The sequence below is a fragment of the Thamnophis elegans genome, chromosome 17, assembly GCF_009769535.1.
Source record: "Thamnophis elegans isolate rThaEle1 chromosome 17, rThaEle1.pri, whole genome shotgun sequence".
Lineage (NCBI taxonomy): Eukaryota > Metazoa > Chordata > Lepidosauria > Squamata > Colubridae > Thamnophis > Thamnophis elegans.
The window spans coordinates 4,672,712-4,688,750 of NC_045557.1; the positions used below are offsets into that span (position 1 = coordinate 4,672,712).

The window sequence follows — 16,039 nt, forward strand, 5'->3', positions numbered from 1 at the left end:
TTATTATTGGAAGATTGTCTTATTGGGGAGGTCGAGAAGGGTCTCCAGGAATGAGTGTGGGTCTTTCCACCGCCAGGAGGGGGAATTTGCAGCCTTCCCTCTCCCCGAGGGTGGGAAGCCCTCCCCCCCCCGCCCCCAAAACCAAGGGTCTTACGCCAAGACTCGCTTCTCGACGATGTGGGTGAGGGAGTTGAAGACACCTTGACGGACGTGAGCCTCCAGAGCGGGATAAAAATTCGGGATGATCTGGAGAGGAGAATAAAGGGGGAGGGGGGCTATGTGTGAGGAAATGGGGGGGCACAGGCTGCCCAGCATGGAGCCGTATTGCGGGGGGCGGGGGGACGGGGAGGACTTACCCGACACATGAAGTCCAGCAGGGTAGCTGTGATCGCTGGATGTGGTTTCATCGAATGGTACATGACGAAGATGGCGGGCTCTGTGAAAATTCAAGTGACCCCCAGCCCCCCCCCAAAATAAGGCCTGTTCAAATCCCCTCAGGCCCACCCAACCGCAGCTAGCTCTCCACTTAATGACCTCCATGGAGCCCTGCCCTGCTCTTCCCCAAATTCCCGCGGAAAACGAGACATTCAGGGTAGCTCCGTCCGTTTTACGACATTCCCAGGGCCACCGTGGCTGAGTCAACCCCTGCGGTGGTTAAGTCAGGCCATTAAGTGGATCCGGCTTCCCTCCGTCGGGCTGGCTCGCCGGAACGGTCGCAAAAGGGGCAAAGCATGACACACACACCCCAGAATTGTCATAAATACGAATTAGCCGCCTAGAATCCAAATTTGGATCAGGGACCTCAACAGTAGTTAAGTGTGACAAACCTGTGGTCGCAAGTCGCTTTTTTCCCCCGACCACAAATGGTCACTAAACGGACGGTCGTAAGTCGAGAACTAGCTCATAAACTATGCTGAGGAACCAGAGAACCGGAATAAGGGGACGTGAAGGCCGACATTCCAGGCGCTTTGTCTAAAGTCTCGGACGATCCCCCAATTTCGGAGGAGAGAAACCCCCACTCCCCCAAGTACTAGGGGGAGGGAGAAAAGATGCCCCCCCATACCGATATTCATGATGCTGTCCTTATCGGGGTTGAAGAACAGCCAGTCGTTTAAACAGGGCAAGCTTGCGTGGAAGCGGCCACGTTAGACTGGAAGAGAAGAAAAGGAGGAAGGATTTCCAATTTTGCCCGTTTGTATACGGAAGTCCCACAAGATCTTGACCATCTGATTTTCGGTGACTTTTTCAGGCTGATGTTCCCACCAGTTTGTTGCTGTTTAATATTATAATTTTTGCACAAATTCCAATGGATCATTCGTGCTACTGAATTGTGCCGCAATTTATAATCAGTCTGCGGGATTTTTTTACAGCAGCTGAGTATGTGATCAACAGTTCATCAGCTTCTTTGCAAAGTCTGCATTTGGCATCATCAGAGGATTTTTCGATTTTGGCCTTAATGGCATTTGGGCGGATAGCTTGTTCTTGCGCAGCCAGGATTAGTGACTCTGTTTCTTTCTTTAATGTACCTGTTGTCAACCATAACCAAGTTTGTTCACTGTCCACTTTATCTATTATTATTATTATTATTTTATTATTATTAATTATTTGCTGCTCTTTTTAAAAAAAAAAACTATGATTTCAATCGAGTCAGATTTAAATCAAGCCTTTTACAGGTGATTGAAATCGCGATTCAAATCGACTTCATTGAAATCAAATCCACCCTCGGATCCCACTAAAAGGGCCCCCAACTAACCAAGGAGAGGATCTACGTAGCACTGAGGAGGGAATTAATGCCCGACGGGGAGGACAATTCACCAGTGGAACTGACCGCCACTGGAAGTGCGGGGAGGTGAGGGGGCTTTTACCGTGCAGGTGGTGAGCAGCCAGCCGATGATGGCCCAGCGCGGGAGGATGTCGGAGCTGAGCACCTCGTTGGACGGGTGGACCACCCCGCAGATGTAACGGATGAGGTCGCAACGCAAGGACTGGCTATCCGGCGTAGAGAGATATTGGCGCTGGAACCAGTCTTGGTACCGTTTCTGCTGACCCAAACGAACCTTGGGGGTGGGGGGAGAGAAGGAGGAGGGAGGAGCTGCCTCGAGTCGGAACCTGGCTTAGCGCAAGACCCAGGTCCCTCTTGCGGGAAGACAGGTAGTCCTCCACTTATGACCAGATAGATGAGAGAGAGATGACACAGACAGACAGGTGTCTGTCTGTCTGTCTGTCTGTGTGTGTGGTGTGTTGCTTTTGTGCTGATAAATAAATCAAGGGAGACTGGTATAGATCTATTTCAAGCTATTTAGCTCTCATCAGCTAGCCATACCCTTACTGGGATTCGAACCTGGGCTGTTTTTACATGTTAGGCAGTTGTATTAGCCTCTAACAGAGATATGCTATATGATAGATAGATTAGATAGATAGATAAGATAGACAAGACAGAGACGGACGGACGGATAGATGTTAGAAAATAGATATAATGATAAATAGAGAGATGATATATTAGATGATAGATGATACAGAGATATACTATATATATATAGATAGGATGGATGGATGGATGGATGGATGGATGGATGGGATCAATGGATAGAGATAAATAGATAGATATAATGATAGATATATATAGAAGATAAATGATACAGAGATATGCTATAATAGATAGATAGATAGATAGATAGATAGATAGATAGATGATGGATGGATGGATGAGGATGGATGGATGGGTGGGTGGGGGGTGGGTGGGTGGGTGGGGTGGGTGGGTGGGTGGGTGGGATGAATGGATAGATGTTAGAAATAGATATAATGATAAATAGAGAGATGATATATAGATGATAGATGATACAGAGATATGCTATAATAGATAGATAGATAGATAGATAGATAGATAGATAGATAGATAGATGCTAGATAGATATAGAAGATAGATAGATAGATAGATAGATAGATAGATAGATAGATAGATAGTAGAGATAGACAGACAGACAGACGATAGATAGATAGATATAGATAGATGATGGATGGATGGGATGAATGGATGGATGGATGTTAGATAAATAGATATAATGATAATAGAGAGATATATATAGATGATAGATGATACAGAGATATGCTATATAATAGATAGATAAATAGATGAGAGAGAGAGATGATAGATAGATTTTATATAAAGATGAAAAATAAGTAGATAGGGCGATAGACAGACAGACAATACAGAGAGGGGACAGACAGACAGATGATAATAGATAAAGAGAGATGATATACATAAATGATACAGACAGAGATATGCTATATAATAGATAGATCGATGGATAGATAGATCGATGGATAGATAGATGAGAGATAATAGATAGATTTTACAAGCTTACTCCCCCCCCCAATGGTTGTTAGTTGAATCGCTGCCAATAAACCCAGGAAAAAATAAATAAAAACCAGATTAAGATACCGTGAGGTCATGAAAAGCAGCTTGGTCTCCATATCGGGGGTCAGGCGACATGCCAGAAATTTCCGGGACGTCCTTGACTGCAGAAGCTGCAACATCCCTGTTGGGGCGTGCGGGGGGGGGGGATTAAAAAAAAAAAAACACCAAAGAGAGGGAGAAATGAACAAGGACCCACCAATCTTAAGACAACCACTAGGGTCAAAAATTTACGGAAGAACACAGGCGGTCCTCGACTTACGACCGCAATGGGGGGCCCGAATGTCTGCCGTTAAGCGAGACCTTTCAACCCAGAGGCATTTAAAACCTTTCTTGCGGTTGCTAAGAGTTCCACTACAGTTCTGAAGTCACCCGGTCGTTAAGCGAATCTGCCTCCCCCCCCCGTGGACTTTGCTGTCGGAAGGTCGCAAAGGGGGAGAGGGGGGCTCACGCGACCGTCGCAAATGTGAGCCCACAAGCCTTCCTTGCACGCCTCCGTCCCAGGGGGGGACGTAATTGGGAGGACCCCGGATTTGAGTGCAATATCCCAAAAAATGCAAATCGTTTTTCCGCGGACCGCCGAAATTTTCTCGCGCACGCCCCCTCCCCGGTGGACTAGATGACCTCCGGAGAGTCCCTTCCGACTCGTTATTATTATTTTTTTACTCTTAATCCTTTTCGACCTGCGGGTTCAAGGAATCGGCGTCCAGAAATGAGAGGAAGGGGGGGCTGTTCGCCAGCTCCGCCGTAAGTCAGAACGGTCGCTAAGCGAGACCGAGCTCGGGAAAAGGGGCGCTGGCCTCACCACCTGTGAACTGGGGACTCAGGGCCTGGGGGTTAGGATGATGTCCTTCCAAAGGTGCTCGAACTCCGGAATCCGGCGACGCTTTGCAGGAGCCGCACGAGATCTCGGCCGACCATGAAGCAATCCATGAACTTGGGAGGGGAGGGAGGGGAGAAATAAAAATCAAAATTCCTCGGGGGGGGAGGGTCAAAGATCAATGCCGGGCTTGCCATGTGCCCACACCACCCCCTCCACCAAGTGCCCTCCCCTCTGTTGGCAGGCCAAGCCTCCCTTTGAAGATCAAAAGCAGCGTGCCGAAGGCCGAAGGGTCCCGGGTGGGTTGTTAAACAAGACATCAATTCTGCAGGGCCAGGGAGGGGAGGGGAGCGGGGGGGAGCGGGTCAAGGCTCTGGGGTTGGGTTTCGGGCACGGCTGACTGGCTCAGCCGACATGTTGTCCTGGAGGGTTTTCTGCTCTGTGTCATCGTCCCCCCCCCACAAGTGATTGGATGTCCCCCCATTAAATGAGACAGTAGAGGAGAAATCTCCCAGAATTCCCTGGGCCTTCTTTCCTTCCCTCCATCCTTCTCTATTCCTTCCTTCCCTCCATCCTTTTCTATTCCTTCCTTCCCTCCACCCTCTCTATTCCTTCCTTCCCTCCATCCTTCTCTATTCCTTCCCTCCATCCTTTTCTATTCCTTCCTTCGCTCCATCCTTTTCTATTCCTTCTCTCCATCCTTCTCTATTCTTTCCTTCCCTCCATCTTTTTATTCCTTCCCTCCATCCTTTTCTATTCCTTCCCTCCATCCTCTCCCTTCCTTACATCTATCCTCTCTATTCCTTCCCTCCATCCTTCTTCTATCCTTCTTCCTTCCATCCTTTTCTATTCCTTCCTCCCTTCTCTTTCTATTCCTTCCCTCCATCCTTTTCTATTCCTTCCCTCCATCCTTCTCCCTTCCTTCCATCTATCCTTCTCTATTCCTTCCTTCCCTCCATCCTTATCCTTCTCTCCATCCTTCTCTATTCTTTCCTTCCCTCCATCTTTTTATTCCTTCCCTCCATCCTTTTCTATTCCTTCCCCCATCCTTCTCCCTTCCTTACATCTATCCTCTCTTCCCCTTCCCTCCATCCTTTATACCTTCCTTCCATCTTTTCTATTCCTTCCTTCCTTCTCTTCTATTCCTTCCCTCCATCCTTTTCTATTCCTTCCCTCCATCTTCTCTCTTCCTTCCATCTATCCTTCTCTATTCCTTCCTTCCCTATCCTTTTTATTCCTTCCTTCCCTCCATCCTATTATATTTCCTTCCCTCCCTCCCACCTCTCTATCCTTCCCTCCATCTTCTGTATTCCTTCCCTCCACCTTCTCCTTCCTTCCATCGATCCTTTTCTATTCTTCCTTCCCTCCATCCTCTTATATTCCTTCCTTCCTTCCCATCTCTTCTCTATTCCTTCCTTCCTTCCTTTCCATCCTTCTCTATTCCTTCCTTCCTTTCCTACTTCCTTCCTTCTCTGACCCTCGATCTCTTCTCTATTCCTTCCTTCCCTCCACCCTCTTCTATCTTCCTTCCTTCCCTTCTCTTCTCCCCTCCCTCCCTTCCCATTCTGATCTTCTGAAATTCCCTCTTCCGGCCCAATTTCCGGAGTCAACAGGCCAAGCAGCTCCACCCAAGAGTTGGAAGCCGCTCGGCTGGGACGGGCCCCCGCGAAAGGGGGAGAGGGTTTGGGGAGAAGGGCAGGGTCCTCACCCGGTCTCGGAGCAGCCAAACGCAGAAGTCCACCTCCTTTTGGCGGAGGGCCTGCAGGGAGGGGGAGCCATGGTGGTCGACGATGAGACGGAGATAGGTGTACACCGACATGGCAATCAGCAACCCGCTCTTCAGCACCCACTCCCTAGGGGGAAGGAGAGAGGGGGTTGCCCGATGCCCTCATGAGACCCAAAGGCCCTCGACGGACAAGGCTGGGGCTTCCTCCGTAGTAACTTCCTTCCTTCCCTTCCTTTTCCCTGTGCCTCCCTCTTTCCCTTCATCCATCATATCTATCTCTTTCCTTCCTTCCTTCCATCCATCTCTGTATCTATCATGTATAGGTATATAATATATATATGTCTTTGTCTGTCTGCATCTATCTATCTATCTATCATCCATCATCCTATCTTTTCCTTATTACATATTCCCTTCTTCTTTCCCCTTTACCTCCCATCCATTCATCCCTCTCTCTCTCTCTATCTTCATCTATCATGTTTTCCTTACATACTTCCCTCTTTCCCTTTCTTCCTTCCTGTCATTTACTTCCTTCTTCTTCCTTCCTTCTTTCCTCTCCTTTTCCCTGTACCTCCTTCCCTCACTTCCATCCTTCATATCTCTATTCCTTCCTTCCTTCCATCCACCATCATCTCTGTATCTATTATGTATTTGTATGTATGGGTGTGTGTGTGTATGTATATATGTGTGTGTGGTTGTATTTGTGCTGATGTAACTCTAAATCTCTCTCTCTCTCTCTCATATATTCTATTTTTATATCTCTCACTCTCTCACATCTATCTATCTATCTATCTATCTCCTCATCTATCTATCTATCTATCTATATATCTATCTATCTATCCCTCTCATATCTATCTATCTATCTATCTATCTACTATCTATCGATCTATCTATCCCTCTCATATCTATCTATTATCTCTCCCTCTCATATCTATCTATCTATCTATCTATCTATCTATATCTATCTATCTATATCTCCCTCTTCATATCTATCTATCTATCTATCTATTTACTCTCCCTCTCATATCTATCATCTATCTATTATCTATCTATCTATCTATCTATATCTATCTATCTCCCTCTCTCATATTTATCTCTCTATTTATCTCCCTCTCATATCTATCTATCTATCTATCTATCTATCTATCTATCTATCTATCTATCTATATCTCTACCTTCTCATATCTATCTATCTATCTCCCTCTCATATCTATCTATTTATCTCCCTCTATCATATCTATCTATATCTATATCTCTCCCCTCTCTCATATCTATCTATATCTCTATTTATCTCTCCCTCTCATATCTATCTATCTATCTATCATCTATCTATCTATCTATATATCTCTACCTCTCTCATATCTATATCTATCATCCATCCATCCATCCGTCCATTCATCCTATCTTTCCTATTACATACTTCCCTTCCTTTTCTTTCCTTCCCTTCCCTTCCTTCTCTCTCTCTCTCCATATCATGTTTTCCTTACATAGTTCCCTCTTCCCCTTTCTTCCTTTCCTTGTCATTTCCTTCTCCTTCCTTCCTTCCCTTTTCCCTATACCTCCTCGAATCATATCTGAAGTTTTACAAAAAAAAAAAACTCAGGAAACGTAAAGGATTCGGTTAAAAACGCGGCAGAAGGAAAGAAAATGTAAAAAAAAAATAACCAAAACCCATCAGGTCTCAAAAGCAAAGATTTTGAGCTGGTTCCCAAATCTTTGGGCCTGGTGGATTTTTGCCAGCGGGTTACTCCGACCAGGTGAGCGAGCCTACCTCTGTTCCGTCAGTATGTCGAGGATGCTTTCGGCCAGCATATGTTCTTGGCGGTGACATCTCCTCCTCCAGCAGAAGGGGGGTGGGGGAGTGAGAAAAAGTTGGCCGTTAAACAAGACGTTGTTAAGCCGAGGACTACAGGGAAAAAAAATCAGATTTCAAACCCGCGTGTTTGAGAAAGAAGCAAGGTTGAACAGGCAAGGATCAAGTCAGTTTGCCTCTTTGCTTCGTGAATCCGACAGCTAGCCAATCATGGCTTGTTTGATTAAAACTTTTGGTCAGCCTCGCTGGAAACGGGGCGGCACATAAACTGAATAAAGTATTATTATTTTTTCTGGCTTTTCCTGTGTTTGAAAATCTCCCACTGTGCTCAATTCTCTTTAGTTAGTAAAGGTAAAGGTTCCCCTCGTACATGTGTGCTAGTCGTTCCCGACTCTAGGGGGCGATGCATCTCCGTTTCAAAGCCGAAGAGCCAGCGCTCTCCGAAGACGTCTCCGTGGTCATGTGGCCGGCGTGACTCAACGGCGAAGGCCCACGGAACGTGTTCCCTTCCCACCAAAGGTGGCTCCTATTTTTATACTTGCATTTCAACCTGCTTTCGAACTGCTAGGTTGGCAGAAGCTGGGACGAGTAACGGGAGCTCGCTCCGTTAGGCGGCGCTGGGGGATTCGAACCGTCGAACTGCCGACCTTTCCGATCGACAAGCTCGGCGTCTTAGCCCCTCAGCTATTTTAGTTAGTTAAGAGAAATAATTTCCCCACCGCTACCGACGGGAAAATTGGGATTTCACACAGCTTGAGAGAACAGGCAAGAATCAAGTCAGTTTCCCCTCTTTGCTTTGAATCTAATAGCAGACCATCATTGCTAGTTTGATTTTTAAAGGAAAGTTAAACCTTTCTGTTCAGGGTCACCGAGGACTTTGCGGCATATAAGTGAATCAAATATTATTATTCACTGGCTTTTCTCTGTGTTTGACAATCTGTGCTCAGTTCATTGTTTCTTTTAGTTAAGAGAAATAATTTCCCCACCGCTGCCGACGGGGAAAAATCGGGATTTCACGCAGCTTGGAGAAGAAAGCTAGGCGAACAGACAAGGATCAAGTTAGTTTCACCTCTTTGCTTAAGTGAATCCAATAGCAGACCGTCATTGCTAGTTTGATTTTAAGGAAAGCTAAACCTTTCTGGTCAGGGTCACCGAGAAACTTTGCGGCATATAAGTGAATCAAATATTATATTTCACTGGCTTTCTCTGTGTTTGACAATCTCTGCTCAGTTCATTGTTTCTTTTCAGTTAGTTAAGAGAAATTTCCCCACCGCTGCCGACGGGAAAAATCACACAGCTTGGGGAAGAAAGCAAGGCGAACTGGCATGGATCAAGTCAGTTCACCTCCGCTGGGCGGCATTTCAGGACAAAAACCCACCTGCAATCTGTTTCATGAACGTCATGCAAATCCCATCGATGCCTAGAACGCCATTCCTCACCATCTCGCGCAGCAGCCAAAGCAGCTAAAGGAAAGAGAAATCACTCTGGGGTGGGGTGCCCCTGGACAGACGGGCGCCGGGCGGACGGCGCCGTATCGCCCGCAGCGCCAGAGGCCTTGGCCAAACACTACACCGAGGTGCTGAAACTAACCCAGAGTGCGGAAAAAGGGAATTTATTTTATTTCAAGTTGGGTTTTGGGGTCGACAAAAGGGGAAATCGTATATTGTATAATGAAAGGATCAATGATCATATAATGAACAATTGATATGAAAAAGAAAGGGGGGGGAATCGTCTCTCGGGACCACGCTAGCGATCCCAAACGCCGGGTTTTCCTTCCCCAATTTTGCGAGCGGTACACCGTCTCCTTCCTTAAAACCGAGCCCGCCGTTTCCCGCGGTCAGCGCCCGATGTTGGGGGAATCTCACAAACAGGACGTCCACGCCGAGCTGTTCCTGAGGTCCCCCCAAAAATCACTTCTGGGCTTAATTCTCTATTCTCTCTATTCCTTCCTTCCATCCATCCTTTCTATTCCTTCCTTCCTTTCCTCCATCCTTCTCTATTCCTTCCTCCATCCTTCTCCCTTCCTTCATCTATCCTTCTTGTTCCTCCTTCCCTCCATCCTTCCCTATTCCTTCCCACCTTCTCCCTTCCTTCTCTCTCTCTCTCTCTCTCCCTCTCTCTCTCTCTCCTCCCTCCCTCTCTCTCTCTCTCTCTCTCTCAGGGCACAGAAGAACGCACAGCCCCGCTCCCCACCTGGGTGCGACTGGTGTCTTGCAACTTGAGGTATTGTCCATGAGGATCTGGTTCATCTTGGTCAATGTGGAGCTTAACCCGTCTCGGCTCACCAGGGCGAGGTCTCGGTAACACTGGGGCACAGGGGTAGGGGGGGGGGGCAGAGAAAAAAAACAGAGGGGGAGAAATGTTGTTGTAGCAGCCGAACGCCAAGAGACAAGTGGGGTGTTTTGAGGGGGCTCCCAAGTGGTGAGGATTAGAGGGAAGGGGGGTGGGTGGATAGGAGGAGGAAGAGGAGGAGGAAGAGGAGAGGAAGAGGGGAGGAGAAAGAGATGGAGGAGGGGGAGAGGAAGAAGAGAAGGAGAAAGAGGAGGAGGAGAGGAAGAGGAGGAGGGGAGGAGAAGAGAGGAAGAGAGGGGAGGAGAGGAGAAGGAGAAAGGGGAGAGGAAGAGAAGGAAGAGGAGGAGGAGAGGAAGGGGGAGGAGAAAGAGAAGGAGGAGGGGGAGAGGAAGAAGAGAAGGAGAAAAAGGAGAGGAAGAGGAGGACAGGAAGAGGAGGAGGAGGGGGAGGAGAAAGAGAAGGAGGAGGGAAGAGGAAGAGAACGAGAAAGAGGAGAGGAAGACAAGGAGGAGGAGGAGAGGAAGAGGATGAGGGGGAGGAGAAAGAGAAGGAGAAGGGGAGAGGAAGAGGAGGAGGAGAAAGAGGAGGAAGACAAGGAAGAGGAGGAGGTGTCATAACTTTGAGCAGCTACTAAATAAATCAGGATTACAGGTTGGTTGGGAAAGGAGGAGGGAGAAGGAGGGATGGAGGGACACATAAGTTCCTTTATATTGGGACATAAACTGACAGATTGACAGCTGTCAATATTCAGGAAGAGAAACAGCCTGAAAATTTGGGGCTGGAGGGCATAGAAGTGAGTGACAGCCCATGCTTTGGCTCTGACGCCTCCAAAATATCAGAAAGAAAGAAAGAAAGAAAGAAAGAAAGAAAGAAAGAAAGAAGAAAGAAAAAGAAAAAGAAAAAAAAAAGAAAGAAAAAAAAGAAATGAGGTATAGATATATATAGATTAATATAGATATAGATATAGATATAGATATAGATATATAGATATAGATATAGATATATCGATAAATAAAACTAGCCGGCTGGCTGACTTGCGTCTCCATAAATGCTAATTCGTGTCACTAAATGTCACTCCATGCCGGGGAAAAAACCCAGGCTGAGCCATCCACCTTCCCTTTCAAGAGGTTAACGAGCTTCTCGTCGAGGCTTTGATTAAATCCCTGCCCTGCAGAGCCCCAGTCGCCACCCGGAAAGCATCGAGCTTCAGCCTCCGGAAATGTTAAAAGCCCGGCAGGGCAAGGCGCTCGTCCCTTTGAACCGCTGAAGGTTCAGAGCGCCTTTTTTTTTTTACGGCTGGAAGAAGGCGGAAAATGATTGGGACCGGGGGGGGGGGGAGGCCAGAGGATGGACAGATAAGGAGAAGGGGAGGGGGGGAGAAGCCCTATGCCCCACTCCAGATCTTGGTCGGAGATATAACGGTGATGGTGAAACTTGCAATGCTCCCAAATGAGGAAGGGAGAAACGGGTGTAATCTAGACAAATTTGCAATCCTTCCAAAGTAGGAAGGGAGAAAACGGGTATTAATCCTAGACAAATTTGCAATCCTTCCAAAGGAGGGATGGAGAAACGGGTGTTAATCCTAGACAAATTTGCAATCCTTCCAAAGAGGAATGGAGAAACGGGTGTTACTCCTGGACAAACTTTGCAATCCTTCCAAAGGAGGAAGGGAGAGAACGGGTATAATCTAGACAAATTTGCAATCCTTCCAAAGAGGAAGGGAGAAACGGGTATTAATCCTAGACAAATTTGCAATCCTTCCAAAGGAAGGATGGAGAAACGGGTGTTAATCCTAGACAAATTTGCAATCCTTCCAAAGGAGGAATGGAGAAACGGGTGTTATCCTAGACAAATTTGCAATCCTTCAAAGGAGGAAGGAGAAACGGGTGTTAATCCTAGACAAATTTGCAACGTTCCCAAAAAGAGGAATGGAGAAACGGGTGTTAATCCTAGACAAATTTGCAATACTTCCAAAGGAGGAAGGGAGAAACGGGTATTAATCCTAGACAAATTGCAATCCTTCCACAGGAGGAGAAACGGGTATTAATCCTAGACAAATTTGCAATCCTTCCAAAGGAGGAAGGGAGAAACGGGGTATTAATCCTAGACAAACTTGCAATCCTTCCAAAGGAGGAAGGGAGAAACGGGTGTTAATCCTAGACAAATTTGCAATCCTTCCAAAGGAGGAATGGAGAAACGGGTGTACTCCTGGACAAACTTGCAATCCTTCCAAAGGAGGAAGGGGAGAAACGGGTATTAATCCTAGACAAATTGCAACGTTCCCAAAAAGAGGAATGGAGAAACTTGCGTTACTCCTAGACAACTTGCCATGCCCCCAAAGGAGGAAGGGAGAAACGGGTGTTAGTCCTAGACAAACCAGAAACGAAACTCTAATTGTTACCTTCTGGGCTTGAGCGGGCTCGATCAGGATCATGGTGAAAAGACCCAGGCAGACTTCCTCGTGCTGGGGGGCTCCTTTGCACACCTGGAGGAGCAAGATAGGAAGGTCACACCAGTTGACCGCCAAGGGGAGCGGGGAGGGGGAGGGAAGGAGGAAAAGGACACAGAAAACTCCCGTCCCCCCCCAAACCGGTTTCATTCTACATCCGGCGGAAATCCTGGCACTCCAGAGAAGGCCTAGGTAGGAGGAAGGAGATCCCAAGCGAAGGGGCTTAAGAAACTCACGTGGGCGTCAAGGCGTCGTTGGCTTCCCTCTCCGAGAGCCCACCAGTCAGGGAGGTCACCGTTCCCATGCATCTTTCCAGCTTCTGAAAGGAAAAGAGGAAAATATGGGGCCGACTCGGAAGAAAGCTCCTGAAGATGTTTGAGAAGGTTGGGGAGGAAGATGGGCCAGTCCTGGAGTCTGGGGAAGGCTCGGACGAGGGGGTCTGCGTCGGAGGCAGAGAGGGGGCCAGAGCCGTATGCCAGTTATCAGATGCCTTCGGAGTCGGACATCAGTGAGGCAGAAGAACAGCTGGAGCCTGTTCCCAGAGTTGCCGGATGAAGGGAAGAGCTAAAGAACAGGGTCGACTTGGGAGGAAGGCCACAGGTGGATGGTGAATGGCCCCTCCCAGAGGACATAAAAGAGGAGCGAAAGGGGAGTGGAGTTTGCAGGAGACTATTAGTTCGCTTCATCGATTCGTGACTCCCCGGAGACTCCTGGCCAAGTTCTGCAGAGATCGGCCTGGCATCTCTCCAAGCCTGATAAGGTCTGTGACCGTAAATCCTCCTTCGAAATATTTTTGCTGGATGGGAAGGAGCAGAATTCACGGGAAAATTAATAGAAGTTTTTTTTGTCGGGACAATAAGGAGTTTGCTTCATTCTCTCGGGAAGCCTCGCTCAGAACACCTTTCATCCAGGTGAGAAAAACCAGCCAAGGATTAAACCAAGAACAACTGCACAAAACTCACAACACAAAGTGTAAGAAGTGCAGAAGGGACACATTTCGGTAACACAACTCCGGTGTTTTACAGTTCTCCGTCTTGAGCAGTCAAGAGGTCCGTTCTCCCCTGGATGAAAAACGTCCTATAATGTTCTTCCCCCCCAACCCACCCCCTCTGCCTAAGCAGGGGGTTGGACTAGATGACCTCCAAGGTCCCTTCCAACTCTGTTTAGTCTCTTCTATTCCACTTTAATTCTATCCTATTCATTCTGTTCTGTTGTTTCTGTTAGTGAGCATCTCATCCATGTCTTTAAGAGGAGTTACAGGTATGCTTACGAGGGTTCGCTTAGCGACCGTTCGAAGTCACGACGGCCCTGGAAAATGTGACCATTTCTCACAGTTACGACCGCGGCGATTTATATTCGGATGCTTGACCACTGACTCGTATTTACGACGGTTGCAGTGTGTTGTCGTCCCCCCCCCCCCCCGGGGTGAGATCCCCGTTCTGCGACCAGGGGTTAACGGCCGTGTGTGAGCAACCGATTCCCTTAGCCACGGTGGCGAGGAAAACCGTAAAAACGGCTTCGCAAACGTCCCACTTAGCAACGTCGGTTTTACAGCTCTCCGCTGTGGTAAGTCGAGGATTTAGCTGCCTCGTGTCCCAAGACATATGAACTAAATAAGAGGAAAGTTTTGGCAAAGAAATGTGTGTTGTTGTTTTTTAAACCAGGCTCATAAAAATCAGCAGAGGCTTCCCAGGTTTTTGAATCTTCTCTACAACGTACACACAACGCCTGACACAAACACAACCACAGCCACAAGTGGAGGGGGGGGTTGGCAACAGCTGCCCCTGTCCTCTCTGCAAAGGAAGAGACAGTCCCTGTTGTGGTGTTGTGTGTTGTGTGTGTGCGGAGGAAGAGGAATATATTTGCCCTGCAAAAAACCAGGCAAACTTCTGGAGGAAGTTTCTTGGAAAGGGGTGAAGGGAGGAGGAGGAGGAGGAGGAAGAGGAGGAGGAAAATGGAAGGGAGAAGGAGAGGAAGAGAGTGACAGCAGGAGGAGGAGGGGGGAAAGAGAGGAGGAGGAAGAGAGGAAAGAATAAGAAGAGCAGAGTGAAGGAGGAATGAGGTGATGAGGATGGCAGCAGGAGGAAGGAGGAGAAAAGGAGGAGAGAGGGGTGGAGGAAGGGGAGGGGAAGAAAGGAGAGGAAGAAAGAAAGAAGGAAGGAGGAGGGGGAAGAGGAGGAAGAAGAAGAAATGGGAAGAGGGAGGAGGAGGAGAGGAAGAGGAAGAAGGAGAAAAGGAAGAAAGGAGAGGAAGGCAGGGAAGAAGAAGGACGGAGGAGGAGGAGGAGAGGAAGAAGAGGAAGAGAGGAGGAAAGGGAGAGGAAGAAAGAAAGAAGGAAGGAGGGGGAAGAGGAGGAAGAAGAAGAAATGGGAAGAGGGAGGAGGAGAGGAAGAGGAGGAAGAGGAAGGAGGAGAAAAGGAAGAAAGGAGAGGAAGGCAGGGAAGAAGGACGGAGGAGGAGGAGGAGAGGAAGAAGAGGAAGAGAGGAGGAAAGGGAGAGGAAGAAAGAAAGAAGGAGGAGGGGGAAGAAGAAGAAATGGGAAGAGGGAGGAGGACAGGAAGAGGAGGAAGAGGAAGGAGGAAAGGAGGAAAGGAGAGGGAGGCAGGGAAGGACAGAGGAGGAAGAGAGAAGGGAAGGGAAGGGGAAGAAGAAGAAAGGAGGAAGGAGAAGAAAGAAGGACGGGAGGAAGAGGAGGAGGAAGAAAAAGGAGGAGTGGGGGAGAAGGAAGAACACCAACCATGGGGAAACCAAGCCCCCCAGGGAGCCCCCCTTCTGCCTGGGCCCAGGCTCAGCCCTCTTAAGACTGGGGGAGGCCAGGCAGAAGCCCCTTCCTCTCTTTCCCCACCCCCCCAAAGACATACCCACCTCTTCCATCTCATCCTTGGCATCCAGGCTGGTGTAGATCATCAGTTTCCCTCCTCCTCCTCCTCCTCCTCCTCCTGCAGCCCCCCCAGCTGCAGCCGCAGGGCCCACCTTACCCTTCTCCATTTTGGGGGTGGGGGGGGTTAGAGGGTGGGCGACCCCCCCTTCCTGACCCTCAGCAAGCCTGCCTCTGCCCTCTCCCCCCAAGGGGACGGGGAGGATAGGAAGGGGAGGGGGGCCAAGAAACAGGGGAACCCCCCCACTCACTCACACACACACCAGCCTTTTGGGTGGGTGGGTGGGGGATAAAAAGCACCCCCTGGAGGGGGGAGGGGTCAGTGCAGAGAAGGGGGACTAGCCTAATCCCCCCTCCCCATATTGGACACCCCTTATCTCCCTATTGGGGAGGGGGGCTTCAGCGGGGGGCAATAGGGGGGGATCTCTGTTTGAGGAGGGGGCTTTAGTCTGGGAGGGGGCAATAGAGAGGGCTCCTAATTTGAGGAGGGGGCTTCAGCCTGGGAGGGGGGGCAATTAAGAGGGATCCCTATTTGAGGAGGGGGCTTCAGCCTGGGAGGGGGGGCAATTAAGAGGGATCCCTATTTGAGGAGGGGGCTTCAGCCTGGGAGGGGAGGCAATTAGGAGGGATCCCTATTTGAGGAGGGGGC

The 16,039-nt window shown here is 48.6% G+C and overlaps 1 protein-coding gene across 1 annotated transcript; it reads right to left on the reverse strand.

Moving 5' to 3' along the window:
• Positions 1-141: 141 nt before the first annotated feature.
• On the reverse strand, positions 142-15,469 carry INTS3 (integrator complex subunit 3). Its single transcript, XM_032234005.1, is given in 18 exon segments — positions 142-246; positions 357-436; positions 1,064-1,132; positions 1,135-1,150; positions 1,866-2,058; positions 3,443-3,539; positions 4,224-4,256; positions 4,259-4,297; positions 4,300-4,351; positions 5,944-6,088; positions 7,730-7,769; positions 7,772-7,795; positions 9,150-9,234; positions 9,965-9,999; positions 10,002-10,077; positions 12,465-12,548; positions 12,749-12,831; positions 15,378-15,469. Coding segments are annotated over 17 exon segments (1,236 nt in total). The 5' UTR covers positions 12,821-12,831; positions 15,378-15,469; the 3' UTR covers positions 142-150.
• Positions 15,470-16,039: the final 570 nt, after the last annotated feature.